This window comes from Simochromis diagramma, unplaced genomic scaffold (genome assembly GCF_900408965.1).
Source record: "Simochromis diagramma unplaced genomic scaffold, fSimDia1.1 OVJJ01000680.1, whole genome shotgun sequence".
NCBI classification, from domain to species: Eukaryota; Metazoa; Chordata; class Actinopteri; order Cichliformes; family Cichlidae; genus Simochromis; species Simochromis diagramma.
In genome coordinates, this window is record NW_024387470.1 from 227,893 (window position 1) to 244,044 (window position 16,152).

Consider the following 16,152-nt stretch of genomic DNA (forward strand, 5'->3'; position numbering starts at 1 on the left):
GGCGTTGGGTTACAGAGTGCACATTGAAGTACATAATATTTTTTTAACTACTAATGAAGACAGTTTTTATCTCTTATTTTGACAAATTTGGCAGAAGACTGCTGAAAAACATGCCTTAATCTTTATCAATATCTTAAGCATAGAATTTTAATCGCAAAACTATGCAACAACTCTACAGGGAATCTAACAACGTGTTAACAACAGGCCATTATTCACAGTATATGATTAGGAAGAGGTGTCTCATCACTTATACTTTAAAAATGTATTCATGCGGCATTTACACATAACAAAGCCCAGGGCGCCACAGGCAGCTGCCTGCACCTTAGAGATGATGCTAATGAAGGTTAGAACATATCAAAGACTCCCAAGACTCATCAGTGACATTTTTGAAGGCAGGAAAACATGGCCACATCTTTGTTGGAGGGCCTTGAGCTGAGCCAATTTTAACGTACCCCCCGTGTGGTCCCTTGTTGAAGAGCTGAGGCAAAGGCCATCACTTCACACAGATGTTGTCTTTAAGAAAATTATTAACAAATTGTATTTCAAACCCCTTCAGGATTATTTATTAGAGTCGTACTTCATACATAATGACACAAGAGCACAAAAAAAAGGAACAGTTCAAGACATTTTTCTTACATTAAAGGACACCACGTGAAATTGTCTTCACTTGTCATGAACACGCAACGACCTCCAGGGTGAAAATTGAAGGCCATGTGAAAGTGCCAAAAACTACAGTTCCTCTAAAGCCACGTGGGACTTGTTCCAAAAGCAAATCAATCCCAAAGATGAATATAGCTGCTGTGATGCCTCAACATTAGCATCTGGCTATCACTTTTGTGGAGCCAGAAGTTACTGTACTTGGACAAAAGGAAGACGTTTTTAGCTAATGGTAGCAGGCTTAGTTAACCGGCTGTATTCACAAACACACAAGTAGCAGGCTAATAAAACCGAAGCACAAACTTTGATAGTTTGCACCACAGAGCAGGTTGTATTACCTGTCATATCTTTCTATTACAAAGGGCACAGACAGTAACACGCAAACACAAGTCCAATTAATGAAAGCGAGACGGTAGCAGATGGCTTGTATCTGGACACCTCTAATTCAAGTATCCAAATGAATTGATTATATTAAATTTATATAAAATTTTTCTACTAGGCTGTGGTAATTCTGTAAAGTTGGGCATTTTAACATGGGCGTCAGTGTGGACTTTTGGAGCCAGCGTCAAATGGCCATTAGATGAACTGTAGTTTTCGGCATTTTCACTCCAGCTTAATCTTTAAACCCTGGATTTTGCCTCTTGGTAACTCGCCATAAACTTCAAATCTAAAATTTATAACTCTACATTATTAAAAATCATGCTTTCATCCTGGTGCACAAAGTGTTTGGGTCTACTATGGATACTCTTTCCCTCTATGACAACTGAACAGGAGGTAAATGTTTCAGTAACTCACTAGCCTGGATATGGGTAAGACGTGACACATATAGCTATCGCCAAAAACTTCATTCATGTATGTAACTGAAAGAATCCTGCTGCTGGTTCCTTTTGGAGCAATATTATTATCTGGAAAATAATGTGGCTTGCTGTGAACTTTAGATACCAATGAGTAAAAATCACAGTGGCCATGCACATCTTTCATTTACAGTCTATGATCACGTTGAGTGTCTTCTTAGGCTCTGGAGGGAAGGCTCCAAACTTAACTGGCTAAACAACCTCAGATTTGATGTTTTCCCAATGGGTTTGGAGAAAATGGATATTTAGAGGCTAAGGTCGATCAAATCAAATACACTGTGGAATCATGGGAAACACGAGTCAGTTTTTCCAGGTTCAATTTGAACCATTATTTTCTTAATCTCTCTCTCACAAGTCCGTCAGCTTAGCTAAAGTGAAACATGAAACCACTGGAGCGCCCCTTCACAATGGACAGATTATTATGGCAGAGCATTCCCTTGCTGCTGCTCTCTAATGTGGATCATTCACCGAAATTACTGTCAGAATTAAACCTTCCATTTCTGGTTAATTGGCAAGTCTCCTTTCTGCTGCAGAAACTGTTTTAATAACTGCTTGGCTAAAAATCTGAAAGGAAGGAAGGACCGACCCCCACCCCCATTCCCCCAAAAAGCATCTGAACCCTTCATAATGATTCTGAGTTTGAAAATTGAAAAACCAGTCAGCAGCCTATTCATTTAAAATTAATAATAAGCTGTCTCGTTAAGAACACAAAAGACAAAACTCACAGAAACTGAAAACCCTGAGAATTAGTGTCGTTGGAGTTTTCATGCTGTAGATTTTATTAAAGAGTTTATTCCTAATCGTATTAGGAACAAATTAAAAATGCTGAGTGTCCATTTAAATGTACTAGAGCCTCTTCAAGCCAGATATTCAGTGTCATTCATCACGTGCCCTGCTTTGATTGAATCAGTCACCCATGTCTCTTTTACTATCTTAAACTTCCTCCTAAAGCAGCGCCTCAGAGTTCTCAAATCCAGAAGTCTTGTTGCCTCTGCAATAATAACATGTGAAACGCCTTCCTCCAGCTCTTCCACCACTTTTCCTCCATGGTAACAAAACTCCAATGCCCTGGTGTCCAGGCAGGTGGCAGGTATGGCACTTTTAGGGTCTCCTATGTCAGCAAATCTGTCCATATATGCTGTGAACGGTCTGAACATGCTGGTTGGAAGGTCATCCCAGCCGTAGCGTCCCTCCACCTGCGTGACATTCACCTCGTTTGCTGCGTCTGCGCTGCTGATCCTGTTGAACACTTCCCGCAGCTGCTGCTCGTCTGTGTCAACAAAGTAGCTGTCACCATAGTTGTCGTACTCCTTGGCAAAGTGCTCCCTGGTGGAAGGCGACATGTGGATCATGTGGCGGGGTTGCCATGGAACCACCTCCTTCTGGTCCAGGCACTCCAGCAGCCAGGTGGCCCAAACTATGTCATGCTGGTTGGATGAAATCAGGTTCTTCACGCGCATGTTCTCCACACCGGCAACCACGCAGTAGGTGTCCCGTCCAGGGTTCTGAACTACAAAACCTCCACACCTAAAGTGGGAATTACATAAGAAATTATTAATTATTAGACACTCAGTCATAACCACCACCTGAAGTTTCTTCCTGTTAAAAAGGAGTTTTTCCTTACCAGTTTTACCAATCGCTTGCTCACAAGGGGTCGTCGGGGTTCTCACTATTCTCTGTATTATAGGGTCTTTGGCTTCCAAATTAACCCTTTCATGCATGAATTATGACAACCACAATCAGGATTTTTTTCTTGAGTATTTTTATTCATCTTTAGGCATGAAAAAAAGAGTGACCCCTATGCGTGAAAGGGTTAAAGTGCCTTGAGGTGATTATTGTTGTGATATAGCGCTATATAAAGAGAACATTTGAGACTTTCCTCCAACAGCTGGATAGACTCCAACTCTTGGAATCCAGTGGATAATGAAAGTCCTTGTCCTGTTGTTGCCTCTCTAACCAAACTTAAAACACATGGAAAGCTAGTGCTGCTATGCTATAGCTTACCATGGCTGTAGAGCAGAACAAATAATATTGTTTCCAGCTATAGTCCAAGATAGTCGAATTGGAGTCCTCTAACTGGTTGAGAACCTTTTGGAATTACAATTCATTTAAGAAAGCGAGGGAGTGCCTCCTGAATGCCAGTGCCACTTGCACCACCACAGTTCTACTTATCCAGATGTTGTTTACTCAAACATAAACACAGAAAAAGTGATCATAATAACAAAAGTTGAAACAGATGTTCCCTGTTTCTTCACAGGGCTTGGCTAACACACCATTAAAGTCCCTACTGTTAGCTAAAGCAGTAAAGCTGTATCTCTGCCAGGGCTGTCACATGTTTACATTTATTAAAAGTTTATCCATTTACATTTTCTTACAATGTGTCTTCATCCTGTAGACACATTATAAAATGTATTTATTAACAACTTTATTAAAGTGAGAACTCAGCCACGATATCAGCGCTTTACTTTAAGATAGAATTGACTTAATCATAAAAATTTCATTAAAATACTAAATACGTAAGAAAAATGTTGTCTGCCCAAAATTTCTAATTCAGTCACATTTTTTTCTTTAACTAAAATACCAAACTAACATTTACTTTACTAGAAAAAAAAAAAAAACTTCTGTTACCTGGCCACACCCTTTTCCAGTTCAGACTTGGGATGATCTTCGGTGCCATTCAGGATGCAGAACTCCACGTCCTCAAACATATCTGTTTCCTTGGTCACCCCGGAAAGGTCCTGGGGCTTAAATTGGTCAATGACGCCGATCACTTTCTTGGGTTTGACTGGCAGCTTGCGCTTCTTCTTTTGCGGTTCATCGTTGTCAATGTGAAGGTGCCGAGAGGCAAGTTTCCCAGACGCCTTGCTGCGGAACTGATCCAGCTCTGCCAGTGTCATGCACTGGTACCATTCTTTGTCATCTCGAATCTTCTCAATCCTGGGGAAGCGCAGAGTACAGTTGGTTTTATACATGTCGCTTCCGACTATCTCAGCCGCTTTAACCTGGATGATAACGGAGTTGCAGGGTTCAATGTAGACTTCCGGTTTCTCTGTTCCACACAGGATGGATGCTGGTGGGTTGTTTTTCCGGTAGACCTTCCAGTGTTTGGTGAGCTTTAAACCAAGGTCATACAATTCTTTCATGGTGTAGCCGGAGCCAATGCGGCAAAGGGTATGGAAAACTGAAGGTTTCTCGCCAGGCTCTGGAGCTTCGGCCACAGCACATAAGAAATGGGACATCATGCCACCCCTTCTCCCTTTTCCCCAGTAGCCACCAACAATCAGCAGGTCAAGCTCATCCATCAAGCCATCCACATATTCTGGTTTTATCTTCAGCCAGCCTTCCCCTCGCTTGTCAGGTTTGTAGATGGATAAAGGATCCTTCACCATGATCCCCTCTTCTCTGCTGTCAATAGCATCGTTGAGAGCATTCACCACCTCCTGCATGGTTCTGGCTTCAGCCTTTGGCACCAGATGCAGCCTTCCCTTGGCTGGAGTGAAAACTGTCTGAAGAATCTCATGTCGCTTCTTGAGAGTTTCTTTGCCTAACTTCTGATCATTTATTAAAAGCACGTCAAACACACAGAAGCATGTCTGCAACTCTGAGTCATCCATCAGCCTCTTGATGTCAAATTTGCTCCCTTTCTGCATGAAGGTGTCTGCTGCCGGGTTGTATGCCATCATCTCACCATCAAGAATGCAGTTCACCACATTGCTTTTAAAAACATTGTGGATATAAGGCGTCAGTGATCCTTCCAACGGGGATCCTCCAAACTGCTGCGTGTACTCAAAAGCATTTCGGCTGAAGTACTTGTACACATCCCCATCTTTGTGCAGCTGAATGCGCTCTCCATCCAGCTTTGTCTCAATGTAAAAAGTGCTGTTTCCCATCTGTTTCTCCACGTTGCGGATGTTAGCCACAGCTGCCAGCATAGGTTTGAAAGCAGAAAAAAGTCCAATAGAGACTTCACTTAAGGACACGGCTGGATTGTGTAACTGCTGGCACACCTTGTTCAAGTCTGTGTTGACGTTGTAGAGCTCAGCAGCATCTGGGTGGAAAACTTGGAGAACGGTTTCTTTGCTGATCCCGAGCTTCATGTCCTTCAGAATCATTCTAATGAGCCACTTTTGCTCAAGAGCTGAGCTCTGGGTGATGAGGTGCAGCAGACTCTTTTTGACAAGATCTTTCTGCTTGGTGGCATTGCTGGTGGCTACTGAATCCAGGAAGTCGTTGACCTCTTTAATACTGAGATTTCCTTGGCTGGTGCATCGTTTCTTCAGCACAAAATACGCCATGCCAGCAAAGTCTCCAGCTTCTCCTTGGGACGTGGTCGGTGCACGGTAATTCAACAGCTTATTAGCCTCAGGGCCATTCTTTGGGAGGCCTAATACATCAATGTAGAGTTTAGCCAGCATGCTCTCTTTGATGCCATATGCCACTCGCTCTCGTTCAAAAGGCGGGACTATGAGGCGCATGGCAGGATAGAAAGAGTCTGTAGTTTTGGAGTTGTCTTTGTGGAGGGCAGAATGAAATTCCCGCCATTTCTCAACGAAGTACCCAAGGATCTTGGATTTCTCTGGACGGAGTTTGGACTTTTGAATTTTTTCTAATGTGGTACACAAGTGAAGGAAAGGAACCTGAGAAGCAACAGATAACTGACTGGAAGCATCAGTTTTGGAAGTGCTGTCCATGGTGAAATCTGTAAGACCAGTTAAAAGAAAGAAAAAGTCTGCTCAGTTTAGCCCTTCCTTGAATTCCTCTATTTACCAGCATTTAACAAATAAAATGAGTCATTTGAGAAATTAGTTATTCAACAACAACAACAAAAGAAACAGATTCTTTTAATAATACAACTTTAAAAGAGGGAATTAAATCTGGTACCACATGTGAGGACTTAATGCTTTCCCCATTTTGTGTGAAGCTGAATATATATTTTTAGACATTCAGACAAAACAAGATGAAGCCAAGACTTGACATGCTCAGGAGCGCAACAATCCAGTATCTAGACTAGATGTTGACAAGTCCAACACACACACAAAAAAAACACTGAATGTCAGTGATAATGAGCCAAACTGTTCCATTTCATCCTGTGGTATTCCATGTTTACTACACCACTCGTCATTAAAGTAAAAGATCAAAAGTTAAAAGATCTTTTGCACTTGCTATGATAACATGTTTAGACTTGATAGCATCACAGAATTCTTGGCTGCACATCCAGGATGGGACTGATGACTATGAAGGCAATTTGAGTAGTTGGAGATGATGCATTCAGCATTCAGAAGATTGATACATTGTGGTCATAAAGGGATGGACATGGTCAGTGATAACACTCAGATAAGCTGTGGAGTTTAAACAATGGGGCCTAAAGTGGGCCATGAAAATATCCCCTACATTATTACACCATCAGCTCCAGCTTGAACCACTGGTACAAGGCAGGATGAATTCATGGCCTCACCAAATTCTAACCCTACCATGCTTGGTTTCAATTCCAGCAGGTCACCTTGACCATGTGTGCATGCCTAAATGCACTTGCTACCATGTGATAAAAAAAATGATTGCACATCTTCTCATCACAGTGAGAAATAGTATGTTAATGTGATAGCGGTATTAACTGGTACTTGAAATCAGCAAATATATAAAGCCAAGGTATAAGTTGGAATAAAGCATGACTATAAAAACGCAATACATTGCTGAAATAAAATCAACACATTTGTAATAATAATGATAATAATATTACTGCTAATAATAATAATTTGTTCTCTCTCACTTTCAATAGAACAACTTGTTTTTAACAACTTGTTTTTTGTAGTTTTTTTTTTTTAGCTCAACTACAAAATAAAACTTAATTCAGAAATAAGCAATCAACTTAAACCACTGCTAAATACTTGTGGGTAAAAAGAAATTTTAAAATGACTTAACTGCTACTGTAAGTTTACAGCTGCACAATCGCTGATTATTGTTCCACACAGATCAAACATGCTCTGACATGTCTCACACTGACTATAAACTAGTTAAGCAGCAGACACTCCTACATAACCGGAAAACTGTCTTTACCTACCTACCTTGTAAGTATTTAGTTAATAATAGCTATATATACTGAGAACTTGATGTCTGGTACAATAAAGAAAAGCCTTTTAAAGTGTTTGAAAAAAGAAGTAATTCCGCTTACGTTTCAAAATAAAAGTACTGTTGTCGTTTCACATTTGTGTTCGTCGGGGCATGTCTGCTCACAATGAGTTCAAGACCCTTAGTGACAAAAGCTAAAACAGATACGAGTCATTTTGTGTTTTAATTATCTGAGTGAAATATTCCGTTCACACAAAGCTAAACGTGAACTAAGCGCAGCAAACACTGTAATGCCGGTTCCGTTTGAGAGAGTAATGACACATATTAGCAAAAATAGTGAAAAATAAAAGGTTAAAGATTTACCGTGTTTGCTTATATCCTCAAAAACGGCAGTAAAAGACTGATTTTCCTCACCACAAATACATGTTTACGCTTCCTCAAACTTTAGGTGGGGAGCTTCAAGGAAACCCTTCCCATAGAAACCGAAATGGAAACTTGGTTCCTAGAGACAATGTTTCCTGCCTTTGAAAGAATTATGAAAAATAATTACAAATTTGCTAAAAACCCACAGGTTTAGCATTCAAACAGGACAGGAAGTGCATCAAAAGTTTGTTCTCTTGGTAGTGCAAGAAACTGAGAGACGTGAATTATTTCTGAAAACGTGAAACGCCATGTCAATAATAAGACGTATTCATTCATCAAACCGACTTTTGTCGAAAAGTGTCTCCGTCCTGTATTTAAAGTCACTGCTGTTCAGACACTGTATTCATGGGATGAGTCATTGGGTGAAAAGCTGTGTTTGTGCATACGTGACGAACCTAACAACGCGTGAAAAACAGAGGTCAGAACAGAAGGGGTAGTCCTCCTGGCTTTTATTTGGATTGGTAATCATTTCTACTCTTTATCTTTGTTTTGATTCTTTATTGTGCTTTGTTATCTAATGTATGTATGTATTTATTTGTTTTATTATTATTATTATTATTATTATTATTATTATTATTATTATTGTTATTATTATTATTTGACCTGGTTTGTGGTTTTTCTTCACCGATAACTCTTCCTCAGTTCAAGTTTTATTTTTTTATATTGGGCTCAGCGGTGATTTGTTTCTTGTTTGTGATTGCAGATTAACGTCTGCTTTAAAAACACAAGAAAAAAATATGGTTTTTGTCCTTTCTTTTAATGCTCAACAAATTTGGCTAAAGAGACAAAGGATATAGTATCATATGATGTTGTATTGTAAAAATAAAATAAAATAAAGCCAAAATCATTTTTCTATATTTGAACAGCAGGTTTTGGTTAAATCCAGTGAATGCACCATATATACCACACAGGATAACCCTTCCTCCATTGCAATTAAAGATTCAAATAAATTAAAGGATCTTTGTGTGACTCATTTGATCAAGAGGTTGGTTTAAACATTAAACACATGAATAGTTTCAGTATTAGGAATGCTTTTTTCATAACTACAGGGCTGCTTATAACATTTGTTGCTATCTTAGTTAATGTGATTATCAAACTGTGGACATGTTCTTATTTTTATTTGACATAAACATCTTCTCCTTTAAATTTCCCTCGATATCATTTTCTTTTTCCTGTATTCACCAGCAGAGGGCAGAAATGAAACGCTGCAGTGCTGATGGAGGTACAGGTGGAGGTTGTTTACTACTCTGATCTTGGGGCAGCTGAGTCCGAAGCAAAAGTAAAAGGTAATTATGCATTCATACTTACTGGTAACCATGAGGCCATTCTCCTCACTATAGAGTTTGTGTAATCACTGACCAGAGTCCACCGGAAGGAGGAATGTTTATGTTTTCTGATAATTTAATAGATTGTAACTACGTGCAGTGTTCTCAAGTTTCAGTTTACAGTATTTGGGATTTACCAGTGTTTACTCAGAGAGTGCAGTACTTTCCAGAGTCCCAGCTATATAAATAGAAAATAAATAAAAGCCCCTGGAAGCTTTCCAAGATAAATGGTGTTATTGTCTTTTTCCACTGTGCGGAATCTGTATGGTCTTATCTTTACCTGGCATGTCAGGTGTCACGTGCAGCACATGTAAGTGGGAGAAGTGTGATTCATTGTACTTTGGTGGTTGTAGTGCAAACAATATCAGAACAAGGAAGCACTTTTAGCCCTACTGCAAAACTTTGCCAGGTATTAACAACAACAACAAGTTGTTGATCAGTAATCTGCCGTGTTGAGGCCGTGTTCTGCAGAATTCTGCAAAAACTGAAAGCCTTGCCTCCTCTTTATTCTAAGCACCTCCTAACACATACAGAATGTAGGGGTTAAATTATGACTGGGCTGGCTCTAAGAACACTGGGAGAACCATGTAGCGGTGCAGCATGCATGTGGAAACGACTCACAGAACAATTTGAGCTGTAAACTTAGTAAGCTAAGATTAGTTTTCTTTGTGTACACGCTGTGATCAGGTGACCTGCACTTCTGCTGCTGCTCTGAGATTTACTGCTCTTTGTGGATTTTCCCAACAGCATTCTGCAGTAAATAAGAAGATATAACATTAGCCAGAATGGCTGCTTCACAACCCCTATCCAGTGTAAAGCAAGAAAAGATGATACTAAAGAGCTTCATGATCTTAAATTCAACCTAACCCATAACCAATCCCTGAATACCACAATTTGCCCTGCACCAGGTAGTTGCCCTCCAGCACTGTGAACTTTATTACAATACTCAAAACCCAGTTTTATTTATTATGATTCATTTAGCTGTAAATGACATTTCACAGTATAATATAACAAGAAGCACTCTGAGAATACAAACCTCCACCTCCAATTCTATTTTCTATATATTCATTTTGTTTTCCTTGTTGTTGTTGTTGTTGTTGTTGTTGTTTTTACTTCAAAGGATTTTTACAGCTGTAAAAATGAGGTCATTGATCAAATGTGATGTGATATTTAAAATCTTTATGTGGTAGTTTCTATATGTCAACTATACACACCAAACTTGTAAGACCTTTTGTCAATTTTCAACTAAGAAATCATTAAATTGACCTTGAGGACCTTGATGGATGCAAGGGAAGTTTTAATGAATTGTCATAACCTCCCTGGTTATCATACACAGATTCACTGTCTGATTAAAAAGCCTAAACTTGAGTGCTCTGATTTTCCTGCCTTTCTCACATCTTTCTCCATCTGTAAATTCTGTCACACGTAAACATTTTGTTTAATTTACCCATTGTCCCCGGGACATACAAAAATATAGTCAGTCAGATTAGAAATCAACTCTCTGAAAAGTTGCATTTGACATGATATTAGTGACCACTCATAATTAATAAAGAGCATCAGCTAGATGATGAAATTGTGCCACTGCAGCTGTATTGACATCTGCTCACGTGAACACAAGAGAGAAACAAGAAGGTGTATGTGAGTCTGTATTTCCATGGCACCAGTCTAAAGGGATGCTGAGATTCAGCACATAAAAAATGACCAGATGTTATGATTATTAAACAGGCTGCTAGATTTAATTACTCATAAATGAAAGGTACAGCCCTGTTCTGGATCATTCCAGCCCACCGTAACTCCTGTATATATGAGATTCGTGTATTCTCTTCTCTGTTCTTTGTATGTCACAGACCTGATCATGATTTTGAAAAATGAACTAACATAAAACCCAGTGAAGGTGCAGGAATCAGCGTCCCCTCTTAACCACTTGAACTACAATGTGCTGAAACCATTAAAGATTACTATTAAAGATTTTCCATCCAGTATGTTGCATACTCCAGCTTCAGTACATATAATATGATTTACAAATTCAACATTTGACAGTTCTGCCACGTCCATGTGTGAGGGATGCAAAGGGACAGCTCGACTGCTTTTTAGCCATCGGCTTTGTTTCCATTACAAACTTGTTTTGACACTTCATTAGCTGGTAGCTGGTGTGTTTCCAAGTACACGCCTGTTTCTTTTAAAGTAACGCGAAATCGTTCCAGTGGCGTCTGGCTTCAAATCAAAACTATTTGAGGCATGTGCTGATGTGGAATCCAAAAAAAACACAGGTCACATTCCACGCCCGTCCAGGCAGGGCACATTCTTTGAAAATAAACACAGATGCTCATTTCTTCGAAACCTGGGATCTGAGTCCGTTGGGCGTCCCTATTGGATGGAGCGGCTGAAGGCTTTTTGTGCAGTTTGATCTGTTATTAGAATGGCAGCTCTCCTCCAGCTTCAGAGGTGCTGTTCAGTCAATGACTCTAACTTCTGATCTGTGTGTGTGTGTGTGTGTGTGTTTGTGTGTCTCCCAAGCTTTGCTTTAAAGCACAAATCAGCACAAACAAAAATGACAAGTACTGATAATATATAGGTGAGATTCTGTCATACTATGAATCTTAATATAGAAAACGTATTCATAGACGTGAGACACATGCTCCATTAACACTTAAACAGTGACATTGAAGCTGTTTACAGCTGTTATAAAGTATTTATTAGATTAGCTTAAATAAATTGCCATGAAGCAAAAGGTCACCAACGATAAAAGCATTCAGGAATATCACAAGTGACCTGTCACTGTGATCATTACCAGAGATGACAGCAGCATTTTTTTTACAAAGACAGTATATCTGATCTATTGGGAAAGATGAATTCAATTCTGCTTTATTTATATAGTGCCAAATGACAACAACAGTCGCCTATATTGTAAATATCTGTTTTATATGTAAAGACTCTGCAATGATTCAGAGAAAATCCCAACAATCCCCTACGACTATCCTCTGCAAGCAAGCGCGCTTGGTGACAGTGGGAAGGAAAACTCCCTTTTAACAGGAAGGAACCTCCAGCAGAGCCAGGCTCAGGGAGGGACGACCTTCTTCTGAGACCAACTGGTGGTGAGGGGAGGGAGACAGGACAAAAACAAGCTGTGGACATCAGAGGTGTCTCACTTTTTACATGAACTCTCTGGCGATAACATTATGTTTTTAAAGATCAGTAGACGTCCTGTTCAAAAAGGTTCGGCAAGTTTATCTATTATAAGCTATACATGATACATTTAAAAAGACCATGAAAACATTAAAATACAAATTGGGCCACAAACCACTTTAAGGAAAAATGCCAAACAAAACATTTCAAGCACAGTCCAAATCTTGCATGTTATGAAACACTCAAATGAGTGCAGAGAAAATGCAGCTTAATCTGTTATTTGTCTGGTGTTTCCTCTAATTTAAGCACTGACATCAGCTCAGTAGGAGTGGACCACCTGTCTAGCAGGAGGACTTAATTTTGACCTGATAAATAAAACAGACCCCGGCTCCACTTTCACTTCCTCAGCAACCCAAATTTGGTTTTGGTCATTGCTTCCTGTTGCCAGCAGGGGGCGAAGTGTGTCCACTCTCGAGAAGGCAGGCAGCTGTGAGCCAGAGTTGTTTACCTCTCTGCTGATGCTGCAGCAGCAATGGAGGACTGTGGCGTGTGTGTGTGTGTATGTGTGTGTGTGTGTGTGTGTGTAGAGGGGGTCCTCTTGGAGTTATTATGTGCTCCAGGAGTGAACCCTCTGTGTTTTCAATCCGTACACAATGCAGGCAGTGGAGGGAAAAGTGTGTGTGTGTGTTTACTGTATGTCTGCATACAGTATGTGCATGCACCTGCGCTTATGTGCGTGGGGATGATGTATCGTGCAGGCTGCAGCATGAGACCCCCGCCCACCCTCCCGCAGCACACACACTCTGCAGTAAAGCGCCCGTCATGCTGACATCCAGCAGGCAAGGGGGGTTACATAAGCCCTGCTGGATGTGCTGCTGCACTGCAACGAGAGGCGACCTACAAGACAGTAAACAACTGACGTCACTGCTTCCGTGGCATGCGTCAGCTCGCACTGAAGAGAGAGGGGGGTGGGAAAAACGAGGAGGGGGGCTTGTGTTTATAGCGTGCTGGTGGGACTCGGTATCCTGGCATGGAGGCACAAGAGGAGGAGAGAGAAGGGGGGCTGCAGAGAAATCACGCTGTTCGTGATTAAATGGTGCTTCCACTTTCAGAGTGAGCTGTTGGAGGAGTGTGGCTTCAGAGACAGTGGTAAACACTTCCTGGCCCATGCAAGGGGGAGGCAGGGGGCTGACACACTGAGAAATGGGTTTGCCAAAAAGCTTCACCCCCTTTTTTTACACTCTGCTCAGGTATGAAGGGGTGGAGGGGATCCAGGTAAAGGATGGAGACAGAAATGGCAAGAAACAGAGAGGCAGTTTTAAAAGAGCTGCTAATTTTACATGTGACAATCTGCTAATTAGTCAAGAGGAGTGCTGCTCAGCCGTGAAAGCAGTTGTATAACATTTTCTGTCAGCCCGGAGGGAGCTTTTTATGGGCTGGGAAACTAACCCTAATGATGTCAGAGTGAAGTCATTAGAGTTTAGAGTAAATGCTGTGCTTAAATTCCAATATCCCTGTTGGTAACACTCTGTGTACACCATGTACTTGTTTGTGTAGTATGAAAATCCAGTACAAGCTGTTCAATTCAAGGAAGCGATGTGTTTGCAGCATTTGGAATTGATTCTCCTGCTAGCTGTGGCTTTTCTTTAAACTAACATTTAAATCTCTGAACTCGGAGCACACGATGCAAAAATCTTCCACACTCAAGGACGGTGGAACGCAACACCTGAAATCCATCTTAGAAGACCATAAATTCAAGCGTGGCCGCTTAACCTGTCAGATCAGCACATCTAAATGCCAGCTCACATCAGCTGATATGGTTGTGTGCATCTGTTTGGCAAATATGTTGGCTGATTTAACCTGTCCCTGCTCTAATTTCATTCTACTGTTGTCTGTACAATAAAGCACCTGTTGTGAACTGGACTCTCTGAGTCCACATATTGAAACTTATAAGATACAAAAGGAGTCAAAAGAACCTCACGACTAAACTGCTGTTAAATCCTGATTCTTTGCTTAGAGCTTGAGCTTAAAATCCCTTACCTCTGGCATGGAAGCCTTCTATATATTCAATTAGCAAATATCATACAGGCCATGCTATTTAAGCTGCTTTGACCTACATCTGCAAGCCACTTTGGAACCAATTTCAACCCCAGCATCTTTGTGCTGTATCTGACTTAGACTAGTATTTATATTGCCTATGGATATAACAGTCTCCTTTTTGGCTGTAGTGGTCCTGACCGAACATATTAAACAGAAATGCTCATTATAGATCTGAAGAGTATTCTCGTCCTGATGGTTCCTTCCCTTCTTCCACTAGATGCCAACCCCTGAGGGTAACAAGTGTACAAGTATAAGTTCCACACACTTTTTGGTAGTTTTCAGCATACTATCCTGGTACTGATAGTGTACTAAACATAGCCAGTGTAAAAGCAGTCAAAATACCCAATATAACATAAACTAGGCTTATTTTGAATTGCGAATCAGGCAAAGCTACTATAGTAGAGTCCAGGAAATGAGCATAATAGGTGTCTTTTAAACCTACATTGTCAAACCTTACTGTTGATCCATCTCGAGTGCTCAGGGGAAACATTCCACAAACATTCTCCTGTAATTAATTACATTTAAGCATGTGACTTCATTGCAGCTTAACCACAACGCCTTTACCTGACTGCTCTTTTTTTTTCTATTACAGCCACAGTAATGTGGTTGCACAAGCTCAGTTTCAAAGATAAAAGTGAAAATAAGATAAAGTGGGTAGGTTTCCAAAGGCTGATAGATTGTTACTCTTTAGTTTTACCTCAAAATTCTTACGAATTTCTGTGCTGTTATATTTTATATACAGCAGGAATAGATATCCAAAAGTCACGTTCTAGTCCATTATCTGTGCTTACTTCATGTTTTTGGTGCTGCTGCATCACCTGAAATTCCTCAAATTCACTGTTGTTTACACTGTTGTTTGCACTGTTAAATGAAGCATGTTCTTGAAACCCCCGCGTCTAGTGCACCCGCTGCAAGCAGCAGCCCAAGGGCTCGGTCTGATATACATCACAGGGCTTACAAACGTACGTGTTTTTCCGTACAGTATGTACCAACACGTACAAGTGCCTAATTTGTGTTCCCAGCAGTGGCTGTCTATACAGAGTGAGCAAAAAATAATCCACGCTTGCCAAAGCCACGTTTGATGTTGTGCCGCCGCCTCGAGACACAAATGAACTCCTCACCACATAATCTTACATAAATGTCAGGAGAGATGAGGACAGTGCGATCCTGTTTGTCAAAATTGCAGAGCACAGAATTTTGTGCGAGGCCTTTTTTCTCTCTCTCTTTTTTCAGCTGGCAAGGCGAGCCAGACAGAACCAAGAGATATTAGGATACATTAGACATCACTGTGATTCTGGAACTCTTTGATATCTGTCTGTCTTCCCTGTTTACTCTCCTTCATAACATGCTGTGTCATAACAGCACCTCCCCTCTCCCTCTCTCAGTTGTTATGAAATGCCATTCCTGTGAAATCCCTGACTGGACAGCAGGCTAACCTGTAACCTGTGATTATGTCATGTAGCATAATAGCAGAGGGTTCAAGGGGTCAACACAGCAGCACAAACCAAGAGACAACAGCTAGTTCAGCCATAAAACAAAGCAGATGCACCCCTGGTAGCCAGGGTTAGATTATTAGAATGTGAGACTAATGTAAGAGTACT

General features: G+C 40.6%; 1 protein-coding gene across 3 annotated transcripts; it reads right to left on the bottom strand.

Moving 5' to 3' along the window:
• Positions 1–535: 535 nt before the first annotated feature.
• Positions 536–8,083, bottom strand: lig4 (ligase IV, DNA, ATP-dependent). 3 transcript variants are annotated; one of them, XM_040014987.1, is made up of 4 exons: positions 7,941–8,070; positions 7,681–7,771; positions 4,140–6,210; positions 536–3,038 (listed from the first exon to the last, which is right to left on the bottom strand). In XM_040014987.1, exons 3-4 carry the CDS (start codon positions 6,200–6,202, stop codon positions 2,369–2,371), a joined length of 2,733 nt encoding a protein of 910 aa, XP_039870921.1. In that variant the 5' UTR covers positions 6,203–6,210; positions 7,681–7,771; positions 7,941–8,070; the 3' UTR covers positions 536–2,368. The 3 variants fall into 3 exon arrangements, with proteins under 3 accessions (XP_039870921.1, XP_039870922.1, XP_039870920.1); XM_040014988.1 differs by lacking the exon at positions 7,681–7,771 and having other exon boundaries at positions 7,992–8,083; XM_040014986.1 differs by lacking the exon at positions 7,681–7,771.
• Positions 8,084–16,152: the final 8,069 nt, after the last annotated feature.

What these genes read in the sequence shown, in the direction of transcription:
- lig4 (XM_040014988.1), bottom strand. Translation starts at nt 6,202, where the DNA reads ATGGACAGCACTTCCAAAACTGATGCTTCCAGTCAGTTATCTGTTGCT. An exon ending in CTGGAAAAGGGTGTGGCCAG is followed by an intron (nt 3,039 to 4,139) that starts GTAACAGAAGTT and finishes TTCCCACTTTAG; the next exon opens with GTGTGGAGGTTTTGTAGTTC.